Source organism: Schistocerca americana, chromosome 11 (genome assembly GCF_021461395.2).
Source record: "Schistocerca americana isolate TAMUIC-IGC-003095 chromosome 11, iqSchAmer2.1, whole genome shotgun sequence".
Lineage (NCBI taxonomy): Eukaryota > Metazoa > Arthropoda > Insecta > Orthoptera > Acrididae > Schistocerca > Schistocerca americana.
This window is the reverse complement of record NC_060129.1, coordinates 86,297,926-86,324,170: the sequence shown is the minus strand read 5'-3', so window position 1 is coordinate 86,324,170 and position 26,245 is coordinate 86,297,926. Positions and strand designations below refer to the sequence as shown.

Sequence of the window (26,245 nt, the reverse complement as noted above, 5' to 3'; positions counted from 1 at the left end):
GCATATTTCATGACAGGTGGATTGATCGTCGAAGCACTATACCATGGCCCGCACGTTCACCGGATGTGACGTCCCCGGATTTCTTTCTGTGGGGAAAGTTGATGGACATTTTTTATCGTGATCCACCGACAACGCCTGACAACATGCGTCAGCGCATTGTCAATGAATATACAAACATTACGGAAGGCGAACTACTCGCTGTTGAGAGGAATGTCGTTACACGTATTGTCAAATGCATTGAGGTTGACGGACATCATTTTGAGCATTTATTGCATTAATGTAGTATTTACAGGTAATCATGCTGTACCAGCATGCGTTTTCAGAAATGATAAGTTCACAAAAGTACATGTATCGCATTGGAGCAACCGCAATAAAATGTTTAAACGTACTTATGTTCTGTATTTTAATTTAAAAAAACTACATGTTGCAAACTGTTCATCTAAAATTGTGAGCCATATGTCTGTGACCATTACAGCGCTAACTATCACAAAGTGAAAAAAGTGGCCTAACTAAAACGTTCATATTGCTTTACGTACTACACGAATATGTAATAAAAAATGGGGGTCCCTATTTAAAAAACACGCAGTTCATATCCGTTTGACCTATAGCAGATCCATCTAGCGGACCAACCATAGCGCCATCTAGTTTCCCCCTTCAAGCTAGACAAGTTTTTTCATTTGACGCTTATTTCGTGAGATATTTGGCCCAGTCAATCAATGGACCACCCTGAATATGCAGGTCAGCATAATCAGTGTGACATCCTGGCCTCTTGTGACAGGTGTTGGATTGATTTGGTAAGTCTCTGAAACATTTTATGGCGCACTGCAGCCATGTTTTGTGGTGTGCAGGACAGTTAAGGCTTTTTTTTTACTGGTTCAAAACAGATCCTGTTTGACAGCACTTTCGGATTAAGCGTTGCATAGGACTCGTTGCTCACACTTTAACACCACTAAATTTCGCAGAAAACAACTGACCATACCGTTTCCATGATTTCGTTCTCACATAACTTTTCACAACGAACGCCTGCTGCTCCACTGCGAGTACCATCGCCCCCTTTGCTCTGCTCCACTCACACTGGCACAGCCCGCACTGCAATCTGAACTGATGTGGATCACGTGGTGGATCACATGGCGTGCATGTCACAGGGTGTGGCTATATGCATATATTCACGTGCAATCGTATCCAACCTCCCAGGCCACTTTCATTTGCTCCACACTGTACTAACAGAAGTATCTAAGGTCTCTCTAGGTTTGGAACCAGATGGGCCACGCCATCATGTCCGGCAATATTTTACTGCCTGGAGACAGCATTGCAACCGATCAAAGTGTATCACTTGTATTTCACTCATTTTTCTAATCTTCTTAGATACCCTCGTGGTCAGCGCTTAACACTTTTGTTATTGGACCAGCCAATCGTAGTAATGTATTGTTTGGTTCACAGTCCCTAAGACCATGAACATGTCTTCATCGTCCCTGCATTGGTGTTAGAGACCACTAGCAGATGGACTATGGAATTATTCAGCCACGTGTAGCTGCCATTACTACCAACACAGAAAAGGCTAGTACTGGAGTGGTGCTGTGAATATAATGCATAGACTACTGGCATTACAGCAATGAATCACATTTTGTACTGGCCCAGATGAGTATCGTCAGGCACTATGGCGGCGACCTTGGTCGCATTCTTTCTGTTTTCTGGAGACATGCAGCAGTGTTACTTCTGGGGTCATGGTATGTGGATCCGCTGGGTATGACCTCAGCTCAAGACTCATAGTGACTGAGGACGCTGTTGGTACAATGGTATGCCACTGCCATCCCATGTCCCTGTTTGCTACCTCTCATGCAACAGTATTGTGACATCAACACTCAACAGGAAAATGCTCACCCACACATGGGATGTATCTCCATAAATTGTCTGCCTGATGTTGAAATGCCCCCATGTCCCGAAAGACATCCAGATCTAACATGTCGGGTGTCAACCCATCGCAGTGCTAGTAACTGCGATATCAAGGACGAGTTGCAATGGTTATGGCCCACTTTCCGTCAGGAGAGGATAAAATGACTTTAAGATTTACTTCCCAACAGAGCCAACGCATGTGTCCAGGTAATTGTGGTTGCAATACCAAACCATAAATTGGTTCATACCACTAAGTTATGTGTAAATTTGACTCGATTTTTCAATGACTGATATAATGTCACATACTGTATCAACATGTGAAGTATCATTTCGTTTCGTCAGCCCTTCCGAATACTTCAGTTCTTGTTGATGCAATGTATATTTAAACATAAACTCTACATAAGCGATGTTCATACTCTTACGTGGAAGTTATCTTTCCAGTCTTACATGCTTCACTTTCACCAGACTCTACCTTTCTCTTTTGCAGCTGACAAAGTCCATAAACTTATGTTCATGTATGATACTCATATAGCAATGCACCAGCAACCTACTTCCACATCCATTCCCTTCAAGATTACTTTGGGAGATAAATAACCAACATTTTCTGCAATAAGGAAGTCAGTACCAAGACTAAGTTATCTGTGCACCGTTCAATCTTTCGACCAACTTTGTTGTATGGGAGCGAAAGCTGGGTGGATTCAGGTTACCTTATCAACAAGGTTGAGGTTACAGATATGAAAGTAGCTAGGATGATTGCAGGTACTAGTAGATGGGAACAATGGCAGGAGGGTGTCCACAATGAGGAAATCAAAGAAAACTGGGAATGAACTCTATAGATGTAGCAGTCAGGGCGAACAGGCTTAGATGGTGGGGTCATGTTACACGCATGGGAGAAGCAAGGTTACTCATGGGTTCAGCAGTAGAGGTTAGGAGGAGTCGGGGCAGACCAAGGAGAAGGTACTTGGATTCGGTTAAGAACGATTTTGAAGTAATAGGTTTAACATCAGAAGAGGCACAAATGTTAGCACTGAATAGGGGATCGTGGAGGAATTTTATAAGGGGGCTATGCTCCAGACTGAACGCTGAAAGGCATAATCAGTCATAAATGATGATGATGATGATGATGAAATAACCAACACTGAAACTAGATGCTCCATCCACTGCATTAATATATACAGAAACTCTGGAAAAGAATTTTAGCTTAGGAAACAATCCCCATACTACTACACTGAATGAACATTTAGCATAAAAATAATCTACTCCGTCAGTCCAGATTAATAAGTGGAAAGTCAAAGTCCTGATATTAAATCTAGAAATTGAACGCCATTTTCTCTCTGAATCCAAAGAAAGATGTCGACATCGATTAACACAATAAGTTTACTGTTAACCATCACCATCTCTGCTTTTTAGAAACTAAAATTCGATTTTTTCACCATAACACTTCGCTAACGCCACCCTCCTCTAATTTGTTTAAAGATATGCTTATGTAGTGACAGAACTCACGACATGCCACAGACGGGGGCTGAGTGGGGACCTGTGGTCTGCACAGCTGTGACAAGGGTCCAGCCATACTCGCTGTGCTCACTGTGTGGCTGTATATTGGGGGTTGGTCCTGCTGTGTCCAGTGGCTGCCCCACAGTGCAGAGGTAGACTGTTTCGATACATGTATTCACACAGGGACCACAGGGCAGCTATCCATCCACATATAATGGGACCAATACAGTCAAAGGCAACAGTGAGTCCACTAACCCACTAAGATAAATGACTTACTAGTGAGACAATCAGTTCACACGCTGCTTCTCTTGAGTTCCTCATACTAGCAGTTTAACATACCAAGTTACAGTCACTCAGAAGTTAGTTTGGCAAAACGTTTAATGTACTTAATTCGCTACTATGTCCATCAGATGGTGTTCGTAGGTCATATGCTACAGACTGGGCGGTAGGGGGAACAACAGTAAATATGATGACAGATACTTCTGAAATGACCAGGGAAGGAAATTCAGAGAAAAATGGAGCACAGTATTTGTCATATTACGAAGCTACTGCAGTAAAAATTTAACTTCCATTAAAACCTTTATCCCAGAATTAAAAGTTCGGCCAAAAGATTTATTTGATTCACACTGGCCAATGAGTACTCACACGGAACAGGTGAACGTTGAATGGTACCTGACTGGGAGGCTGAACGAGTCTATGAGTATGATCAGTAAAATAAGCAGACACATTAATTATATAATACATATTTACACCTAAGTGCTGATCACAGGTTGTCACTCACTGAAATCAAGAATTTTGATTCTTTACTGTGTTCAGTGTAATGATATTCATCAGACTGTGATTAAGGTGTGTGTGTGTGTGTGTGTGTGTGTGTGTGTGTGTGTATGTGTTATATTAGTGCAGTGTGTGTGTGTGTGTGTGTGTGTGTGTGTGTGTGTGTGTGTGTGTGTGTTGGTTAACGTTTGTGATTTCTCACGAAGAAACTGGGCGATGAATTTACGATTGACATAAGAAGAGAGGCTTCATGTATATACACGTAACGTGGATGGATACTTGTGTGTGAACTGGTTGTCATGGTAAGCAGATGAATAGGTACAATGCAATAGTGTACATAGCTTGAGGCAATGAAGAAGATACTGGTTAGGTATTGTGACATGCACGCTATTTAAGTTAAGAAGTGGATTTCCCAAATTTACTTCTAAATAATTCAGATAGAATTACATATTTAAGGTTAATGTGTAAATAGTAGGCATCTTGAAAACATGGCTGTGGCGATAAGCATTTTCATTCAAACATTGATTTTCGTTTATAATTATGGAATACATTTCTGTAACAATAAAAGTAAATGAGAAACGAATCATTGAGTGTAAGGATTATTATGGGAAGGATATGAATTCCAGTTTTTGAAGCAGCTCAGTAAGTGGTGCATAAATATTCAGATATATCTAAAAATGAAAGTAATTTATGGTAATTACTAGTCAGTAACATTATAGTGAGTATTTATAATGTGATATGTTCATAAAAAGGAATAGAAGGATATAAAGATCTCTTTCATTTTGACGTGGTTGGGGATGGACCAATAACTGGATCAGGTCAGAAAAGGAAAACACTAAGTTCTACCAGAAGAAAACACTGCAAGACTAATATTTACAAAAGCCACAGGGAAAATTAAGCAAAGAATGGTCAGTTGATATTTGACAGACCCTCCTCTAAGAGCCAAGTACGGAGTTTTCACACAAAAAAGCGCATTCCTTCTTGTGTTGCACAAGGGAGTGCACTGAAGTATGGCAATATCACGAGAAACCACAGACTAGAAGTGGGAAGGAAATGTGAAGGAAGACAGAGAATTATGCGGAACTGCCTGAAGCGGCAGAGCTGTTGTGAAACCCTGTCGCCTTTCTTGTGAGGTGGTCATGTGGTGTTCAAGAATTACGTTTTTATATCACCTTCTTTAAGAGAAATTTTCCATATATGTTCCGATTGAGAATGACATTTTCCCTAGAGCTTAGTAAACTTCAAAAACGTTTTTTCTAATTCCCCTCGAATAGTTCGTTAGAGTTGATGAATTTTGTTACAGAAATTGTCAGCGAATCCCACATATATATATCTAGAAAGTAAAAGGGAGATACAAAACACACAAAACTGTTGTACTGATTTGGGTGTAGCGACTAATGCGACTGACTACTCCACTACAACGAAGATTTCAGGATTTACAGAATGGAAACGTCACGAATAGGGAATTTAAAATACGTTGCTGCACACCTCGAACTGTGCTGCAGCATTCTAAGATACACTATGTGATCAAAAGTATCCAAACACCTGGCTGAAATTGAATTACAAGTTCGTGGCGCCCTCTGTAGGTAATGCTAGAATACAATATGGTGTCGGCCGACCATTAGCCTTGATGACAGCTCCTACTCTCGCAGACATACGTTGAATCAGGTGCCGGAAGGTTTCTTGGGGAATGCCAGCCCATACTTCATGGAGTGGTGCACTGAGGAGAGGTATCTTTGTCAATCGGCAAGGCCTGGCACGATGTTGGTGTTCCAAAACATCACAAGAAGTTCTGTAGGATTCAGGTCAGCGCTCTGTGCAGGCCAGTCCATTACAGGGATGTTACTGAGGTGTAACCACTCCGCCTCAGGCCGTGCATTAAGAACAGGTGTTTGATACCTCCGAAGTTTACTGTTGGCACTACACACACTGGCAGATGACGTTCACTAAGCATTCGCCACACCCACTCCCTGCCATCGGATGGCAACATTGTGTACCGTGATTCGTCACTCCACACAACGTTTTTCCACGGTTCAGTCGTACAATGTTTACTCTCCTTAAACCAAGCGAGACATTGTTTGCTTTTTCTGGTATGATGTGTGGCCTATTAGCAGCCACACGACCATGAAATCCGAGTTCTGTCACCTCCCGTCTAACTGCCATTCTACTTGCAGTGGATCGTGATGCAGTTTGGAATTCCTATGTGATCATATGGATAGATGTCTGCCTATCACACATTAAGACCCTCTTCAACTGTCTACGGTCTGTGTCGGTCAACAGACGAGGTTGGCCTGTATGCTTCTCTGCTGTACGTGTCTCTTCACGTACCCACTTCACTATCACATCGGAGACAGTGACCTAGGGATGTGTAGGAGTATGGAAATCTCGCGCACACATGTATGACACAAGTGACACCCAATCACCTGACCACGTTCGAAGTCCATGAGTTCCGCGAAGCGCCCCATTGTGCTCTCTCACGATGTCTAATAACAACTGAGGTCACTAATATGGAGTACCTGGCAGTAGGTGGTAGCGCAATGCACCTAATATGAAAAACGTATGTTTTATGGGGAGTCCGGATACTTTTCGCCACATACTGTAGATGTTTCCCTGGTCCTGGTAAGGAGCGACAGACCTGCTCCGCTTCTTCACCTTCACTTTACACAGTATAACGCCATTTATAGGTATCTCATTCCCAGAAGCAGGGGATACAACAAACGAGAACAGAGGGTACTTTGAAGGAAGAGGTTTAGGGTGGCATGTACAGCACAGAGAACAGAGCGGGCTTTCCCTAGCTGCCAACAGCACCTGTCACTGTGGTGTCTGTCTGTGATCTGAGCAGTCCATCACTGTGTCCATCACTAGAACGTAACCCTGCAGTGGCCACAGCTAATTTTCCTTTTTCTTCAAACATTTCAGGAGCTAACGTAAATAACAGCTTGTTGTACACATGCAATTCAATAGAAATGTTGACTGCAAATAAGACCTAAATAATCCACGTAGCTATGGAAATCTTGGCTATTGCATGATTCACTTCTTGCTAACTTATCTGCCAACAAAAGATTTGATGAAAATGTTATTAGAATTCAACGAAAGCATTGTGAGCCATCAGAAAGTGCTATTTCTATTTCCAGTGTCTGTGTTTATGGCTCTACTGTGAAATGGCCTTCAGACATCCATGCACGTTTGAAGAAACAAGTACTGCTTGAGCTACAGCTGCGTGAAGAACAAGAAACGTATTCACAATCGTGAATACGATGAGACTCCAACTGTACAGTTTACTGGTGATGTCAAAAGCTTGATCTCAGACCTGGACTGGAATCTGAATTTTCCAATGTGCAAGTATGATCGCCGAACAACGTCGTCTATACGAGGATGCTTCAGTGACCGACCTAAAACTCCACATATCACCGCGAGTTTCCATGTCTTGCTGTAGGACAATCACTGTAACTCTCACTCAGGAAGAAACTTACTTATTGTTGCCACGACCTGTGCCTGGGCATATGAATACTACTTACAGTGCCTGTGTTTAAAAACCTCCTATGGCATGTCCTTCAGACAAGGATGCATGTCTGAAGGAACAGACCCTGCTGCAGTTCACAGCTGTATTTAGCATAAGAAATGTGTTTGCAGTTTAAAATACGATGAGATTCTCACTCTACAATTTACTCATGACATCAGAAGATTTGTGCCAGACTGGGACCCGAACCTGGATTTCCCACTTTATGCGGGCAGTGGCCTTAACAACTTCCAGGATCCAGATTAGAGTGTCAGTATGGAAGAAATTTTACTATTTTGCCAATATATAGGGTAAATCACCTAATGCTTCCTCCAGAAATATTGCGGGTATTGAAAGTGCTATTCATCTGCTGTTTTCATACAGTGGATTGGTAGTCTGGAGCTCGTATTGTTAGCCAATCCATAGATTGTACTAATACCGAGGAAGTGTATTTGTTGTGACAAGATACACTTTTCTAATTAGACCTACTCCTATTGACGTTAATAAACGAAGAGTAGCGTAGTTCAGAATGTCAGTGGTGTTTGTTGCGGGATCCAAGTACGAGTCGTTTACGAGATACCGTATTTGAAATGTTCGACATCGGCACTTGTTTGTGGCATTCAACCTGCTTAGTTGCGAAGTACAATGTCTTTATGTTGGCTTACTTCGAGCATGCGTGTTCCTTGAGAGCATTTAGACAAGCTATTCAGTTAGTGTGTGACAATCCAATGCAGACAACGCCGGTATTTGTATGACATACATTATGTGACCAAAGGTATCTGGACACCCCCAGAAACATTCATTATTCATATTAGGTGCATTGTGCTGATACCTACTGCGAGGTAGTCCATATTGGCGCCCTCAGTGGACATTACATACCGTGATATAGCAGAATGGGGCACTCCACGGAACTGACGGACTTCGAATGTGGTCAGGTGATTGATGTCTCACTTGTCATACGCCTGTACGCGAGATTTCCACACTCCTAAACATGCATAGGTCCGATGTGATAGCGTAGTGGAAACGTGAAGGGACACATACAGCACAAAAGCGTACAGGCCAACCTCATCTGTTGAATGACAGAGACTGCTGACAGTTGAAGAGGGTCGTAATCTGTAATAGGCACACATCTATCCAGAACATCACACGGTAAATCGGAACTGAGTCGGTATCCACTGCAAGTGCAATGACAGTTAGACGGGAGATGACAATACTAGGATTTCATGGTCGAGCGGCTGCTCTTAAGTCACACATCACGGTGGTAAATGTGAAATGACGCCTCGCCTGGTGTAAAAAGCGTAAGCATTGGACGATTGAACAGTGGAAAAACGTTGTGTGGTGTGACTAATCATGGTAGACAATGTGCCAATCGGATGGCAAGGTGTGGGTATGGCGAATGCCCTGTGAACTCTCTCTGCCAGCATGTGTAGTGGCAACAGTAAAATTCGGAGGCGGTGGTTTTATGATATGGCCGTATTTGTCATGGAAGGTGCTTGCACCCCTTGTTGTTTTACGTGGAACTATCACAGCACAGCCCTACATTCTTGTTTTAAGCGCCTTCTTGTTTCCAACTGTTCAAGAGCAGTTTGGGGATGGCGATTACATCTTTCAACATGAAAGAGCATCTTTTCATAATGCATGGGCTGTGGCCGAGTGGTTGCATGACAGTAACGTCTTTGTGAAGGACTGGCCCGCACAGACTACTGACCTGAACGCTACAGAACACATCTGGGATATATTGGAAAGCCAGCTTCGTGCCAGGTCTCACCGACCAACATCGATACCTCTCTTCAGTGCAGCACTCCGTGTAGAATGAGCTGCCATTCCCCAACAAACGATCCAGCACCTGATTGAACGTATGGCTGCGAGAGCGGAAGCTGAGATCAAGGCTAAGGGTGGACCAACACCAGACTGAATTCCAGCATTACTGATGGAGGGCTTCATTGAATTTGTAAGTCATATTCAGCCAGGTGTCTGGATACATTTGATCACATACTGTATACAAGAAAATGGATATCAGTAGTAGTGTATTTTACTGTGCATGCACATCTAATTAAACTTTGTGGTGGACATTGTAGGCCTGGCAGTACACACACTTATCGTTGTGTATCGTAGAATTGTAACTTGTCTCACGCTTACCTGGTGTCTGTCGGTGTCTCTGCAATCAGATGAGTCAACTCCACAACAGTTTGTGGGTCGTTAACTACAGCCTCAGCCCAGCCCTGCGTCGCCATCACATGGAGCATGTGGGCCTTTATGAAGGCGACGGCGGCCTGCTTCAGCCTGTTCGCGGAATGTCTAATCGCGATAACACCTGCAGCTGCCGCAGTCTCGACAGACAGCTGGGCGACCACCTGTTGCTCACAGTGCGCTTTCAGTACCGACAGGCCGTATACGTCGGCGGCGGCCAGCAGCTGTGGGGCCATGTTGGGCAGCTGGGGCACCTGCAGGGTGTAGAGGTATGCCAGCACCTGGCGCAGCACAGGACCCTCTGTGTCCGAGAGTACGAGCTGGCTGCTGCTGCCCTCTACAGTGACGCGACGGAACATGTCCGCAAACACGGGACTCCTGGCGGCCAAGACAGTCCTGTGAGCCACAAGCCGCGTGTCCCCGGCCAGCAGAGTCACCACAGCGCCGTCCCCGGCGTCCAGCAGGGCACCCAGATCCACGGCCGTGGCCTCCTCAGCCTCCTGAACTCATCCCACTGTGAGGAATTCTGGAACATAGTTTCCCAAAGTAAGAGGTAGGAGTGGCTGCCAGTGCAGAATTAATAATTTTATCAATTTAAAGGCATTTATAAAGCTTCCATCAGGATAAAATTCACACACAACATAGATTAAAGTGTGTAAATGAAGGAAATAGTACTTTTGAAAATCTATTACATCTCCTCTTAAAACTTCCCTATTTGCGTGTAAAAAATGCCACGGAAGGAATACAGGCCTCCTATCGTTTGTCTCTTTGTACAATACTTACTCTAGCACAAAACTAAGAGCATATTTTATTCAACACACAGTCCCAATATCTGCACTTATTTAAGAAAACAATGATATTTTATGTCTGAAATCTGTATCCCTCTGCCCTTAACCGCTAGCCCAGCATGTTTCTCTCCAGGAACTGACACAGGGGATCAACTAACTGCTGTCACAGTCTGGAATGACTTTCTAGAAACATGATATAGAGGTGCCTGACATAACTTGATGGCAACTTCTCACATATTCCAACATGACAACACCCAAAATTTTGTAGGGTAGTGGCACAACGGCCCCCTCCTCACCCTCACCCAGTGGATAAAATTAAATTTTATGTGGGGTACAAACAACTGTGTCCAACTGTGTTTCGCTCACAATACTAAATTATTTCTAAAAGATCATGTTTATCATTACTATTTCACAACAATGTAATAGTTATTACATAAGTTAACATTAATTAATTTTTAATTTCAAATATTAGAATTAATGAATGACACAATGTGGTGCATGCTACAGCTTGTCAAACGAATGTATGAACTTCATCTTCCACACATAATCCTCCTGCTGCACACAATAGTTTTCACTTTGTACCATGATGGAGAAATCGAGACATATAGATCACATATGCTTCAATATCTCATAAAAATTTCTAGCAAATGACCAGAAATTTCGTCATCACTCAGTTCATAATAACAAATGAAAAAATACTAAACTTCAACTCAACACTTACTATGTAGTGGCTACTATTGTAGTGTAAGATGTGTACAGTACTTTATTTTTATTATTATTTGTGGCACCTAGTCAGACTCAAAGCGTTGGCAAGTTAAAATCGTTCGGTTTCTGACACTTCAGAAGTAAGGAGTCCAGCAATCAAGTGATACAGAAACAGTAATTAGAGTGCACGAATTTTCACTTGACTGAATTTAAGTAAAGGCGCAGGGTGAGGGTGACACAAGTGTCAATAGAGAGAGAAGTGGTGTAGAGGAAACAAGTTTTGTAACAACTGCATAACTTCACTGCAGACAGTTAGCTAACTTCCATTTTTGAGTAGTCTTAGACACAATGAGAATGGCTACATCATTACAAATAAGAAGTACCAATTGTATAATTGACACATTAGTCTGAGGTTTAATAAAACGTCTACAAAAGCTAAGTATCATTTACCTTTCATCACCTTCAAAATAAAAATTTTCAAAGGAAATAATCTTCTTAGTGGAGTTTAGTTAATTGCTAAAGACGATGACTTAGTGTGTGTGTTTGGGTGGGTAGGGGGGTGGGGTGGGGGAGGTGGAGCTCTAGCTAGTGTCTGTTTGCACTCTGGGATAATGGTCTCAGAAAGGTTGGGAGCCATTACTGTAGGGGGATATGTCAGGGCCAGTCATAGAGAATAGGCCGTATTTTCAACACACATTCTTTCCATCATTTCGTAATTGATGTCACCCTACCAAATTGTTGCAGATGGTACTGATAACTGACCTTTGTTGGTGTGAGTTCTTCATTACAAGCTGTTGTTAGCGCTGAAAATAGTCACAGTTCCAGTTACTACGTTAGACGATCAGGTTGATCCTTTAAATGACATTTTAAATTACTATTATTTATTGCACTTATTTTCTATCAGCTAGCTCTGAAAATCCGAGAAACAAGAAAGCCCTGGGAAAGACAACATTCTAGCTGAATTTGTCGAACGTGGAAGAATTGGAATTAGAAATCTGTTATATACTCCCTAGCGTAACATAGAGAAACAGGGGAATTTGCCATCAGATTTTAGAAAAAAACATTATACGATATTTGTCCTTAAAGGAGGAATGTCTTAAAATACGAAAATTACCGAAGTCTTAGCTTAGTTGTGAATGCCTTATCAAATAAAGGCTTCCACTGTCTTCGAACAGTTGACACACGATAATCAGAATGTCAGTTTGGATTTTGAAAAAAACGAAGAATCCAAGAAGGATTAATATCATTAAACTTAATTTGAAATTGTAAATACATAGCTTTGATAGGTATACAGGAAACGTCTCATGATGTAAAATGGCCAAATAAAGTTTGAGATACAGGAGAGAGTAGGAATATGCATAGAGAGTGATATGTTATGTGGAAGCTGTATAATATAGGAGAAGACTTCCATTGGAGTGCACTCAGGTTCTACGCATGTTCACAAATGAGTCTGGCTGGGTGGTGTACTATAAACAATTACCTTTAATCTATTCAACGAACAGGTACTTAGGAAGGGGGAGAAGTGTTACATGTAGTAATACAGGAGAACAGAGCAGGTATGCATGGCATAGCTGTTTTATCTGAAAGTTAATACAATCTAGGTCCATGCTAGTGGCCTCTGTGTGCATGAGAACCAGAATGGCCCCAAAAGTGCACCTCCAGGGTGAATTTGGATAATCCATGAGTGGACATTGCACACCACACAGTCTGCCATTGAGGGTGAAGTGACATCTCGATCGCCAAATACTGACTCTCAGCCCCCAACCGTGCCAATTTCACTTACTAACGAATCCATACAAATAAAAGTGGCCGACAACAATATGGGGTGTTCGATGGCCATTCTAATTCCCATCGTGTCCCGCGGCTGGCGCATTGGACTGGATGAAGGAGACCCATTGAGTTCCCTCCACGGTCGCCAGATCTAACACCTACGGACTTTTTCTTGTGGGGCTGGAGGAACTTCGCACGCTGGAGGAACTTCGCCAGGAGATTACAGCGACATGTGCAGCATTCTCCACTGTAACAGTGACTGACATAGTTGCGACGAGCCGGAAGCTGTGGCCGAACAGTTCTAGGTGCTTCAGTCCGGAATCGCGCTCATGCTACAGTCGCAGGTTCGAATCCTGCCTCCGGCATGGATGTGTGGGATGTCCTTAGGTTAGTTAGGTTTAAGTAGTTCTAAGTCTAAGGGAGTAATGCCATCAGATGTTAAGTACCATAGTGCTTAGAGACTTTTAACGACCGCTCGTCATTCTGCTATGTGTATAGCCGCCGACTGTAAACATTTTAACACTTAAAGTAACCGTATGCTAAGCTGAAAGTTGTACAACATATGTGATGAATTATTAATTGTAAAATAAACACATAAGTAATAGTTTTCGTTCCTTATGGTGTGCTTAAACGTCACTACATATATTCGGATTAAGGTTATGACATCTTCGATGTGCCTGCCGTCATTGGCGATGAGGTGGCGCAGATGAATAGCGAAATTCTGCGTGACCCGTTGAAGTGTAGGAAAATCGATGCTGGCAATGACCTCCTGAATGTCTGTTTTCAGCTCAGCAGCAGTCTCTGTGCTATTGCTGTACACCTTGACCTAAATACAGCCCCACCGAAAGAAGTCGATGTATTCCGATCCAGAGAACCTGGAGGCCAATCGAGGCCCATGCCCGTGCCTCCTGGGTACACCAGAGCCAGAATGCGGTCCCCAGAATGCTCCTCCAGTACATCAAACAATTCCCTGCTTCGAAGGGGTCGAGCACTATGAAACACATCTTATCGAAATGAGGGTAACTTTGGATAATCGTGATGATATCATCTTCCAAAACCTTTATGTACCGTTCGGTAGTCACCAAAAGAGTATTGCACTGATTATTCCGTGACTGGAGACTGCACACCACACAGTCACCCGTTGAGGGTGAAGAGACTTCTCGATCACCGAATGCACAGTCTCAGTCCACCAAATGCGCCAATTTCACTTATTGACGAACCCATCCAAATAAATGTGGGCTTAGGGGCGAAACGAAACCATATTCACATCAAAGTCCTGTTCGTATATTCTGGAGACAAGAGCGTAGGCGAAACAAAACTGCTGTTCCATGGCCCTCTGGCTTAATGGCTGAGGAGTTTGAATTTTGTATGGGAAAAGACTCATGTCTTCAACAACTATACGTCGCAGTGCCTCCCAGTTTATTCCGAGCTGTTGTGCAGCTCGTCTGATAGATTTCCTGGGGCTGGTTTGAAACACAGCGCTTGTCGTCTTGATGTTTTCAGGCGTTTCCATCCGTTTCGGTCCACCGACATTGCGAACACTGTCAGCACGAAAGCTACCCGTTCTCTCAAACTTGCGAATCATATTCTTGATTTTTAGCACACACGGACCGGTTGTCTTCATCTTGATCTCGGTCACACCACTCACTTCCTTTGAGCCGCATTTGGGCTGTTATTGCTCGTGTATTAGGCCTTCACAAGTGGTATATATTCAGGTACGCTGTACCGTGACGTTTTCTCGTGCACATAGCCGACAACAACAAGGTGCACGTGCATACGCAAACTAATTCCCATCATCCCCCGCAGCCAACAGTGCAATTTGAATGTCATAAAGCAAACCGTTCAGAAGCTATGACGATTTCATTTCATGTAGGTCAATAATTGTCACTCTCAAACTTCCTGGCAGATTAAAACTGTGTGCCGGATCGAGACTCGAACTCAGGACCTTTGCCTTTTGCGGGCAACTGCTCTGTCGACTGGGCTACCCAACCATGACTCACGTCCCGTCCTCTGGGCTTCAGTTCTGCCAGTACCTCGTCTCCTACCCCCCAAACTTCACTAGCACTCCTGCCAGGAAGTTTCATATCAGCGTACACTCCGCTGCAGAGTGAAAATTTCAGTCTGCAAACATTCCCCCAGGCTGTGCCTAAGCTATGTCACCGCAATATCCTTTATTTTTTGGAGTGCTAGCCTTGCAAGATTCGCAGAAGAGCTTATGTGAAGTTTGGAAGGTAGGAGACGAGGTACTGGTAGAACTGAAGCCCAGAGGAGGGGACGTGAGTTCTGCTTCGGTAGCTCAGATGGTGGAGCAGTTGCCCTCAAAAGGCAAAGGTCTTTAGTTCTTGTCTCGGTCCGGCACACCCTTTTAATATGCCAGGAAGTTTCATATCAGCACACACTCTGCTGCGGTGTGAAAATTTCAATCTCGAATTGTCACCCTGTATGAATAACTTTCCTTCCTGATTTCTATCGTAAAAATGTTGTTGTTGTTGTTGTTGTTGTGGTCTTCAGTTCAGAGACTGGTTTGATGCTGCTCTATCCTATGTAAGCTCCTTCATCTCAAAGTACCTACGGCTATCTACTGAATGTATTCATATCTTGGTCTCCCTCCACGCTGCTCTCCAATACTGAACTGGTGATAACCTTGATGCCTCAAAAAAAGGCAGCCGAACAGATCCCTTCTTCTAATCAATTTGTGCCACAAATTTCTCTTCTCCCCAATTCTATTCAGTACCTCCACATTAGTTACGTGGTATACCCATTTAATCTTCAGCATCCTTCTGTAGCACCACATTTGGAAAGATTCTATTCTCTTCTTGTACAAACTATTTATCGTCCATGTTTCACATCCATACATAGCTACACTCCATTAAAATTCTTTCAGAAACGACTTCCTGACGTTTAAAACTATACTCGATGTTAACAAATTTCTCTTCTTTTGAAACGCTTTCCTTGTCATTGCCAGTCTACAATTTACATCCTCTCTACTTCGACCATCATCAGTTAATTTGCTCCCCAAATAGCAAAAGTCATCTACTACTTTAAGTGCCTCGTTTGCTAATCTAATCCCCTCAGCCTCACCTGATTTAATTCGACTACTTCCCATTATTATCGTTTCACTTTTGTTTACGTTCATCTTTTATCCGCCTTTGCAGACACTGTCCGTTCCATTCGACTGCTCTTCCAGGTCCTATGCTCTCTCTGAGGGAATTCCAATGTCATTGGCAAACCTCAAAGCTTTTATTTCTTCTTCGAATTTAAATTCCTAGTCGGAACTTTTCTTTTGTTTTCTTTACTGCTTGCTCAGTACATAGACTGAATGACGTTGGGGATGGGCTACAACCATGTCTCACTCTATTCTCAACCACTGTTTTCCTTTCATGCCCCTTGGTTGCAGTCTCTGGTTTGCTCTAAGCAAATAATTATCTATGTGATCGTTCCAATTTAGGTTATTTGTAATTGTAATCCCCAAGTATTTAGTTGGATTTACAGCCTTAATATTAAGTGTGACTTATCGTGTAATCAAAATTTCTTTGGATTTCTTTTAGCACTCATGTGAATAACTTCACTCTTTTCTTTATTCAGCTTCAATTGCCACTTTTCGCACCATACAATATCTTATCTAAATCATTTTGCTGTTCGTTTTGGTCATCTCATGACTTAACAAGACGGTAAATAATAGCATCATTTGCAAACAATCTGAGAGGGCTACTCAGATTGTCTCCTATGTCGTTAATATTGTTCAGAAACAACGGAGGGAAAAATTTGGAAATTTGTGGTAAGGTCTTATGGGAGCAAACTGCTGAGGTCATCAATCCCTAAGCTTACACGCTATTTAATCTAACATAAAGTAACTTACGCTAAGGACGACACACAGACCCATGCCCGATGGAGGACTCGAACCGCCGACGGGGGGAGTCACACGGAGCGTGACAAGACGCCCAAGATCGCGCGGCTACCCCGCTCGGCAACAACAGATGGCCTATAACACTTCCTTGGGGAACGCAGGATATTGCTTCTGTTTTACTCGATGACCTTCCGTCTATTACTACGCACTGTGATTTTACTGAGAGGAAATCACGAAGCCAGTCGCGCAACTGAGGCGATTTTCCATATTCATGCAGTTTGGTTAGAAGACGCATGTGAGGAAAGGTGTCAAAAGTCTTCTGGAAGTCTAAAAATATGGAATCAGTTTGACATCCCCTGTCGATAGCACTCATCACTTGATGAGTATAAAGAGGTAGTTGTGTTTTACAACAACGATGTATTCTGCATCCGTGATGTCTATGTGTCAATAAATCGTTTTCTTCGAGGTAATTCATAATGTTCGAACACAGTGTATGTTCCCCTACTGCAAATCGACGTTATTGATGTGGGTCTGGAATTCGGCGGATTATTCCTACTTCCATTTTTGGGTATTGGTGTGACTTGAGCAATTTTCCAGAATTTAGGTACGGAACTTTCAGTGAGCAGTCAGTTGTATATAATTCCTAAATATGGAGCTACAGCATCAGCATAATCGGAAAGGAACCTGAGTGGGATACAATGTGGACCGGAGGCCTTGCGTTTATTAAGTGATTTAACCTGCTATGCTATACCGTGGATGTCTCTACTTCTATGTTTCTCATCTAGGCAGTCGTTCTTTATCGGACTTCAGAAATATTTACTTCGTCTTCTTTGGTGAATTAGTTTCCGAAAACGTGTTTAATAACTGCTTTAGTGGCACTGTCGTCAATGACTTCACTGTTGTTAATCGTGCAGTGGATGTATTGATTGCATCTCGCCGCTGGCGTGCTTTATGTATGACCTGTCGCTGTTCCTTGATCACTGTCAACTGTCTTCAGTGCCAGTGATTGGCCGCAGACACGCACTGCCGCAGGAGGAACACCTGTTTCTGGAGCTGAGCCGTGCGCCAGGTCTAACATCATGGAAAGGGATAGCTTGGACGAAATATGCACTCGCATCTACCTGTCGCTAAAGGGTTAATAGAGGTGGCGTTTGGACATTTAAGCTGCTGAGTCAGAACAGCTTACACCATGGACTTCCCTTTCACATATAGGCAATATTGAAGCAGGTATACAGAATCACTGCATACTCACATACACATCTTTTGTGCATTGGCTGTTGGCTTTTCCTTTCACACACTTGTAACCACAAGGAAATGTTTATATTTTGTGTTCTGTCAAACATTTCGTTGGTTATGTCTCTTTGTACATATATCCACAAACAACTTACAGTGCTTACACATTAAATGTTGTTGTCGTTGAGGCTGCTCCCTGCTGAGGACAGATAGCTGTACCTCACCGTGGTCCTCGTATTCCACGCCAAGACAACTTGGTGGCCAAGGAATCAGAGTTGGAAAGATGTTTTGCTCTAAATGCAAGTCCGTCTGGAGACTACACACCCTGTTCCTCGATACTCAAAAACCGTGATGCTTTCACAATTCTTCTCCTACTTTCGTTTCTGCCCCTGTGTGGTCAACAGAGAACAGTCGATTGCTCCAGTGTCTCTCTTTCGTCAGTGAACATTATACTGCTGTGTGCATTTTGTTAATACTCTACGGTTTATCTATAATATCTGGTCTCATTCCAGAATAACGAAAGACGTTTCTCCTGTATGCATATTACATTTGTTTTTAATCAGATTTTTCTGACACAAAAATTAAAGATTTTTGAGACACAAAATAAAGTTTAATAAGATTAACTTAAATTGTATGGGCACTTAAGGTTTTAGCAACCATATATACATTTTTCAGTTTTTTTATATATCTTGTGTACTTCACTGTCGTAACTGTACCTAAAAATGGACTACTCCTGTCACTATAGACTTTCAATTTGCCTCTACACATCCACCCTTCAATACCTCATCTTCTGCCCATAGAAAAGTACACTTTCAATGGCTTGCTTGTGCCATTTGTACTTGCAAATAATAACCCATCTAAAACGTATGACCACTAACAGCCATAATTATTAGTCTGCAAATGGCGCAAGTACTGATATAATATTGTTTAGTACACTGTTCTCAGTCAGCAGCAGAAATATCTGCAGTTATACACATTACACAATGTATGTCTACATTATGTCTACATGTAGGAAGGTGAACGATCTGTACGTATAACTAACTACACACATTAAGCATTTGAATGTTATATACACTGAAGAACCAAGGAAATTTCGTGTAGGGCCCCGTGAGCACGCAGAAGTGCCGCAACACGACGTGGCATGGACTCGACTAATGTCTGAAGTAGTGCTGGAGGGAACTGACACTATGAATCCTGCAGGGCTGTACATAAATCCGCAGGAGTACGAAGGGGTGGAGATTTCTTCTGAGCAGCACATTGCAAGGAATCTCACTTATGCTCAATAATGTTCATGTCTGCGGAGTGTGGTGACCAGTGGAAGTGTTTAAACTCAGAAGAATGTTCCTGGAGCCACTCTGTAGCAATTCTGGACACGTGGGGAGTCGCATTGTCCTTCTGGAATTGCCCAAGTCTGTTGGAATGTACAATGGACACGAATGGATGCAGGCGATCAGACAGGAAGCTTATGTACATGTCACCTGTCAAGAGTCGTGTCCAAATGTATCAGGGCAGTAGAGAACCACGGCTGCTGTGGCCACACTATCCATTGTGCCAGATGTATCGAAGATGGCGACCATGACGTCATCCAAGATGGCGGCCTATACACTTGGCAACAGCGCGTGACATAATCCAAGATGGGGGATTTTGGCGGGAAGTTTGAATTTTGGCAGGACGATAGGTCAATTTGGCTACCTCCACTAACCTAACCCTCCAGAAAAAAAAAAAAAAAAAATTGGCACGAAATTCAAGTACCAGCAGGATAATGCGTCACACCAGGAAAAATGGCGGGAAAAAGGAATTTCTCTTTATTATTTAACCACTTTGTAGCATGTGTGTTCGCCACGAGCTCTAGAGCACAACTGGTATAGATGATATCGTTGCCACCTGAGAGCGCCATGATGACGTTATCCAAGATGGCGGATTTTGGCGGGAAGAAGTTCAATTGGGCTACCTCCACTAACCCAACCACCCCTCCCCCAGGAAATGGCGGGAAGTTCAAATTCCAACATGATAATTCGTCACATCTATTAAAATTGTGGGAAAAATGTACTTGTCTTTAATATTTAACCAGTTTCAAACAAGTGCATGCGCCACTGAGTCTGGACTCCAACTGACTTAGTTCATATCGTCGCCACCAGAGATCGACACTGTGACATCATCCAAGATGGCGACCGTGATGTCAATCAAGATGGCTGGACCCAGAGTACCCACCATATGGTGTAGGATTGTACATTTGGCCTACCTCCACTAACCTAACCCCCTCATCAATGGAGATTCAAACACCCCCAATTAAAATTCCTTATTGAATTTTGTGTAATTTACCGAAGCTGCCAAACAGTTGATTATTACGATTATATGACCGTGTGCTTAACGGAAGTAAGGCTACTGCTTTTTCTGTTGGTTTCGGGGGTATTTCAATCGAGTGCAACTCTTCTGAGATTGAATAGTGGAAATGATAGAAAGTTTGTCTATTATTAAGGACCACAAAGGCTGTGATGTACAAACTGATATATGTGTTTCGTACTAACACACAAATGCTGAGGCAGTTGCTACATTCGCCTTACACGTCTAATCACAGTTATATCTTTTTATTGGTTGTTGATTTTCAGTACTTCGTCACACGCTATGCTGATGGTTAACATTCACAACAATCCTCACTGCAATCCATGGTTGTTGCTGGCCGACGCGGTTGACGCGAAACACGTAATTCGGCACTTGTCACTTTCTGTTCCATATCACTCACGAATCGGTATTAGTGAGGGTCAACCCCACGACGATCAGGGGGACGTGCTCACTCGTCATACTCCAGTGAATTTTACTCGACCACCATTCTTGTCCGTCTTTCCAGCACCTCTTCTCACTCGATATTCTCCAGTACTATTCCGCACTCGACACTAGTCTCACTGCCTACTGCAGCGCTTGACAATCGACTCCTGTCTACTATCAACCTGGGTGTCGGATAATAGCATCAATGTTCGTGGGATCACGGATCCCTTGCGGATGCCCTAAAAACCTTCTTTGTAGCCACAGTGGAAAAGAATAATAGGAAAAATATCACATAGTATATAAATGAAAATGAGGAACATTTAAGTTCTGGCTCAAACACTGAAAATTACATCGTATCACAAATAATACCCTATTGACTCTGGTAGCAAACTGCCCCTACGGAAACATTATACAACATCAATATATCTTATTTAACATAGCATGGTAAATATTTTTAGAAAACTGTCTTACATTCAATTACCAAAAATCTTCATTTTCGAAGGTTTGTCTGGGCCATTAACTACATATTTGTTACTGGTTAATCTCGTATAACTAGCTACAGCAAAGACAAGAAAACAAACTGGTTGAATGCCAGCTACCCTTTTGGTATGCCGTCCTTTTTAGCAGGGTTCCTGCCGTCCATACTACTATCACTCTAACTTATAACTCACTTGGGCAACACACATCAAACTTAGGGAAGAAATTCACAACTTATTCATTTGAGTCTTTAACACAAGCAAAATTGAATATCAAAACAAAATATAGCATTTACGCCTTGACTTATGCAATTATTTTACAATTCCTCATACCTCTACAGATTCAATAATATTAAATGCTCCATTATACCACTAAATATGTCTTACACAACTATTTGCATCGCCATAACTAATGTGGTCACCCAATGAAAAATTTTAAATTACTGATCATTTCATTTTGCCAAACATTACTGCCATATGTGATTTGTTATCACTAAAGCTTACATGAGAGGTACAATATATCCTGTTATATTGACATTAATTCAAATCTGCTATATGGATATTTATTATTCATTACACAGTGCCAGACTTCTGCTTCTAAAGCTTGACCTAAGCACAACCATAATTGACTCTGATAGCTAATTGGATACGTGAATTAATCATTACTCATGAGTTACACTTTCTGTTTTATCAGCACACTTTAGGTCAACATGTATACTTACAAGTAACTTGCAAACTGATGTTGTCATGTGCTAAATGATGTACTTCAATACTTCAAACATCTCATACTCAATACACTTCATTACACATAACTCCCTCAACTTAATAGCAACTTCAACTGCAAATAAATATATGTCTTCAACCTACATCAATCCTCCATATACTTCAATACTTCAAACATCTCATACTCAATACACTTCATTACACATAACTCCCTCAAATTCACAGCAACTTCAACTGCAAATAAATATATATCTTCAACCTACATCAATCTTCCATATTCGCTGCAATAACTGCATAAAAATACTACTCCATAGTCTCTCTGTACATAATATTTCACATCATTTATTCGAACAACTATCTCCTCATGTATTTGTTTCTTTATATGTTCATCTACTTACAAGCTGATACATTACTTCAATTCTCTTACAATTGCTTGACCTTTTCATGCCGCATAAAACAACTCTGTAAGATTACACAAACTCTTATTTGACCAATTAGCTTCCCACCACATTTTATAAACATTAGCTTTCTGATCTAGTTCTCATTTTATTACTTCTGGAACTAATAATTTTGCAATGTACTGACACTAAGCTGATTTTTGACTTATTGATTCTTTGACATCTCATACTCTACATCAACAGTAACTACTCATCCTTATTTTAAGTCAACTATAAATCTGCTACATGGTTCCTGACTGAATTACTTGGATGACCACCACCAATCCTAACTATTGCACACTAACTTTCTTAACCTAAGGATAGAGAAAGATGGTAGAGAAGTGAAACTTGAAATGAGAAATAAAGTCTCACCCAGCTGGGAGCGTACCAGTCGCCACTTGGTATACCAGCAAAGGAGTTGCTGGCTCCCTACACCTTAACTACTTGTCCATATATGAGTGAACTATAAATTTGCTATATGGTTACTGACTGTATTATTTGGATGACCACTACCTATTCTAAGTACTATAACTTTCTTAATGTAGGGATAGAGAAAGATGGTAGAGGAGTGAAACTTGAAATGAGAAATGAAGTCTCACCCGGCTGGGAGTGTACCAATCGCCACTTGGTATACCAGCAAAAGAGTTGCTGGTTCCCTACACCTAACTTTCTTCAATTCGTATCACATGATCCCATCGTCTACCTTCTCCCCTCTCATAATTCCTGTCATTATCATCATCATCTCTCCCATGATTGTGGTAAAACTGTCGACCATTGCCATGGTTCGTATGTCCATTACCTCCACCTCTACTTCTGTAATTCGGTGGGCCATTAAGTTGATTTTGACGGTAATTATTTGCACCTTGGTTCTGATCACATATCTGATTGTTTTCCTGTGAACGAATAGTTTCTAATTGCTCCAATACTTCCATTAAAGTATCTTTATCTTTAATCAGGCTTCCAGATAAGTTTTCTTACATCCTACGACTTAACCTCCTTTTAATTGCTGATATCATTATGTCTTCATTCAATGGCTGCTCCAATGTTTCATTCAACTCCCATAGATGCTCAGCAAATTCTCTCAAGGTACCTCTCCAAATATTAAGGGACTTGTGATGCAGTAAATCTTCAAGTGTCGCACATTGGTGACTTTTGGACCAGTATTTCTTTAAAAATTCTTCCTGAAATTGACTGTAGCTGGTAACTTCTTCTTTCTTCCTAACTCCCCAGGTGAAAGCTTCATCTTCAATTCTGCCTATTGCGAACTGAATTTTATCTGAATCTCATAAGTGTGCTGGGAAAACTCCTCGTAACCACTTAGTAAATATCATTGGATGTAATGCCCCTTTGGGTTTATATTTTTGCCCCATGTTGGTCTGGGTATACCTATTATCAGCATTTACTAATGTAACGAACTTGCCCTCTCCTACTGTTATCTATTTATCTATTTATCTTCCTATCAATCTCTTCAGTTTTAGTTTCTACCTGTTGGACTCCCTCCTGCAGCTGTTTGATCTCATTTGTGACTACCTGCTCCACAGCCTCCTCCAATTTCACTTGCCAATTTCCCAATTTACCAATATTCACTTGGCACTGCTGTTGAATTTGCATCACATCTTCAATCCATTGGTTCTGGTATGCTTCCATTTATCGCATTCTCCCTTCCAATTCAGTTTTGACATCCTTCACATCTCCCTCAGCTTTTCCGATTATCTCTATTCTCATATCGTTCATCTCTTCTTGGAGTTGATCTATCTTAACCTGTAGCTTGTCATCTCTCTCCTGAAGAGTTATTCTCATCTGTTCCTGGAATTTCTGCAGTCCTTTCCTTAAGTTTTCTTGGCTTTCTTGGGACAACTCTGCTATACTTCTCTTGATTTCTTTGTTCTCTTTCTTAATTTCTTCATTTCCTTTGGACATTTCTTCTATACATTTGTTGGTTTCTTCACTTCCTTTGGACATCCCTTCTATTCGCTTGTTGATTTCTTGGAGCATCTCTCCCATATACTTGTCGATTCCTTGGAGCACCTTAAGTATTACTGACTGCGATTGTCCATCCTCAAGACTCAGTTCCTTTCTAATTGTTTCTACCGGTGTCTCAGGGTAACCGGTTGAATGACCCAATGGGCTGTCCATTGACATTCCACTACTACCAATTCCTGACTCATCCTTGTCCTCCTGCCCTATCTCCATTTTTCTAACTACCTTCACCACAACCTTTTCTTTCAATTCAAGATCCATTCTAACTATTCACTTTACACAGACAAGAAAGAGAAATAAAATAAAATTAAAATAACCTGCACGTAACCCAAACACTTACTAATTAGCTAATAACGAAATAATCCTTCACTGTATTAGGTTAACGCAGACTGACAAAATAGACCTCTCCATTGAACACCATACATTACAGAAGCCTATCCACATCAAACATCAATGACTGCATTTATACACAAAATCTCGAAGTAACATACACACAACTTAGAAGACTTATAACTATGTAGTTTACCATAAATAATGCAAATGAGGCAGAGCTTCATTGAAAATTAGCAAAAAAATGTTAAAAAATATTGTTCTTATAATTTCTGCAATTGTCAAATTTAATTTGAAGTTCCTTCCGCGCTATGAAGATAGTGCAATATTAATTAGTCTCGCTAAAGCAACCCGTCCCCACTCACCCCTCGACGCTCGTCGAAGTCGCGATGTCTTGACGTTTGAAGTCGCGCTACTAGTCGTGTTGGCGTTGGCTCCTCCGGAGCGGCGGCTGTCAGGCGAAGCGTCGTTGTAGCTGGTGTGGTGCCGTGTGCAAGCGAAGCTCGCGGCGAATCGCGCTGACGCAGTCTCGTAGTTCTGTGGTTGGCGACGGGATGGAGCTGTTGTCATGTATTTCGTTCGTGGGCGGGTAGGTGGCGCAGGTGTCGTATACTTCCGGGGTACGCCACTAGATGTCGAACTCCACGTCGTCGTTGTTTCTACTTCAGCCACTTGGCTCCGCTGTAGTCACTGGTCAGTGTGGTACATCTCCGCTGTCTAAATCCTTGATGTCGCGGCGTGTGGAACCTCTTCACTGCTTCAGATGCTTTCGTTAGCCGCTCACACTCTGGGTGACGTCATCCAACAATTACGCCAAAGACAACACTCGCGAATGCGGTAACAGTTTATGGGTCCACATCAAATTGAGGGATTTACCCCGTTCAAAAAACAATTTCGGATACAAAGTCACTTGAAAACATGTTCCTGATACTTTTGTAAAGGAATTTTGGCTGGTTCACTCGCTATTATGCACAAACGCGCCTTTTCTGAGAGTATGAATTTTATAGTAATTCACGCAGGTTTTCGTGTCCATACTTCAACACAATATTAATTAACACTTCTTTTGTCATTTCAACTCGTAAAAATAAACTGTTTACTGTTTTTCAGTCAATTTTGCACTGTATTGTATAAATAATGTGCTTCGTTCCCGCGATTTCTAATTTCACCATAAATACGTTACATTTCACTGTTTCTAGTTGCAATACAATAATTTTTGTCACGGTAACGACAATACCGAATTATTCTTGCACTAAAATCGTCCGATAATTGCAAATGTCTTTCCACTGAAACCAAAAAATTGGTGCTTAATAAATCATTGTTCGGATCCAAAGATTGCAACT

General features: G+C 41.9%; 2 protein-coding genes across 2 annotated transcripts in view; both read right to left on the bottom strand.

Moving 5' to 3' along the window:
* LOC124553270 (speckle-type POZ protein-like) overlaps positions 1-24,242 on the bottom strand; it is a 51,296-nt gene extending 27,054 nt beyond the window's left edge. Inside the window, exons 1-2 of the mRNA XM_047127155.1 lie at positions 24,081-24,242; positions 9,800-10,350 (exon numbers count right to left, since the gene is read on the bottom strand). Coding sequence (XP_046983111.1) covers positions 9,800-10,350; positions 24,081-24,242 — 713 coding nt within the window. The remainder of the gene's footprint in view (positions 1-9,799; positions 10,351-24,080) is intronic.
* Positions 24,243-24,836, bottom strand: LOC124553269. Its single transcript, XM_047127154.1, has one exon. It carries the CDS (start codon positions 24,834-24,836, stop codon positions 24,243-24,245), a length of 594 nt encoding a protein of 197 aa, XP_046983110.1.
* Positions 24,837-26,245: the final 1,409 nt, after the last annotated feature.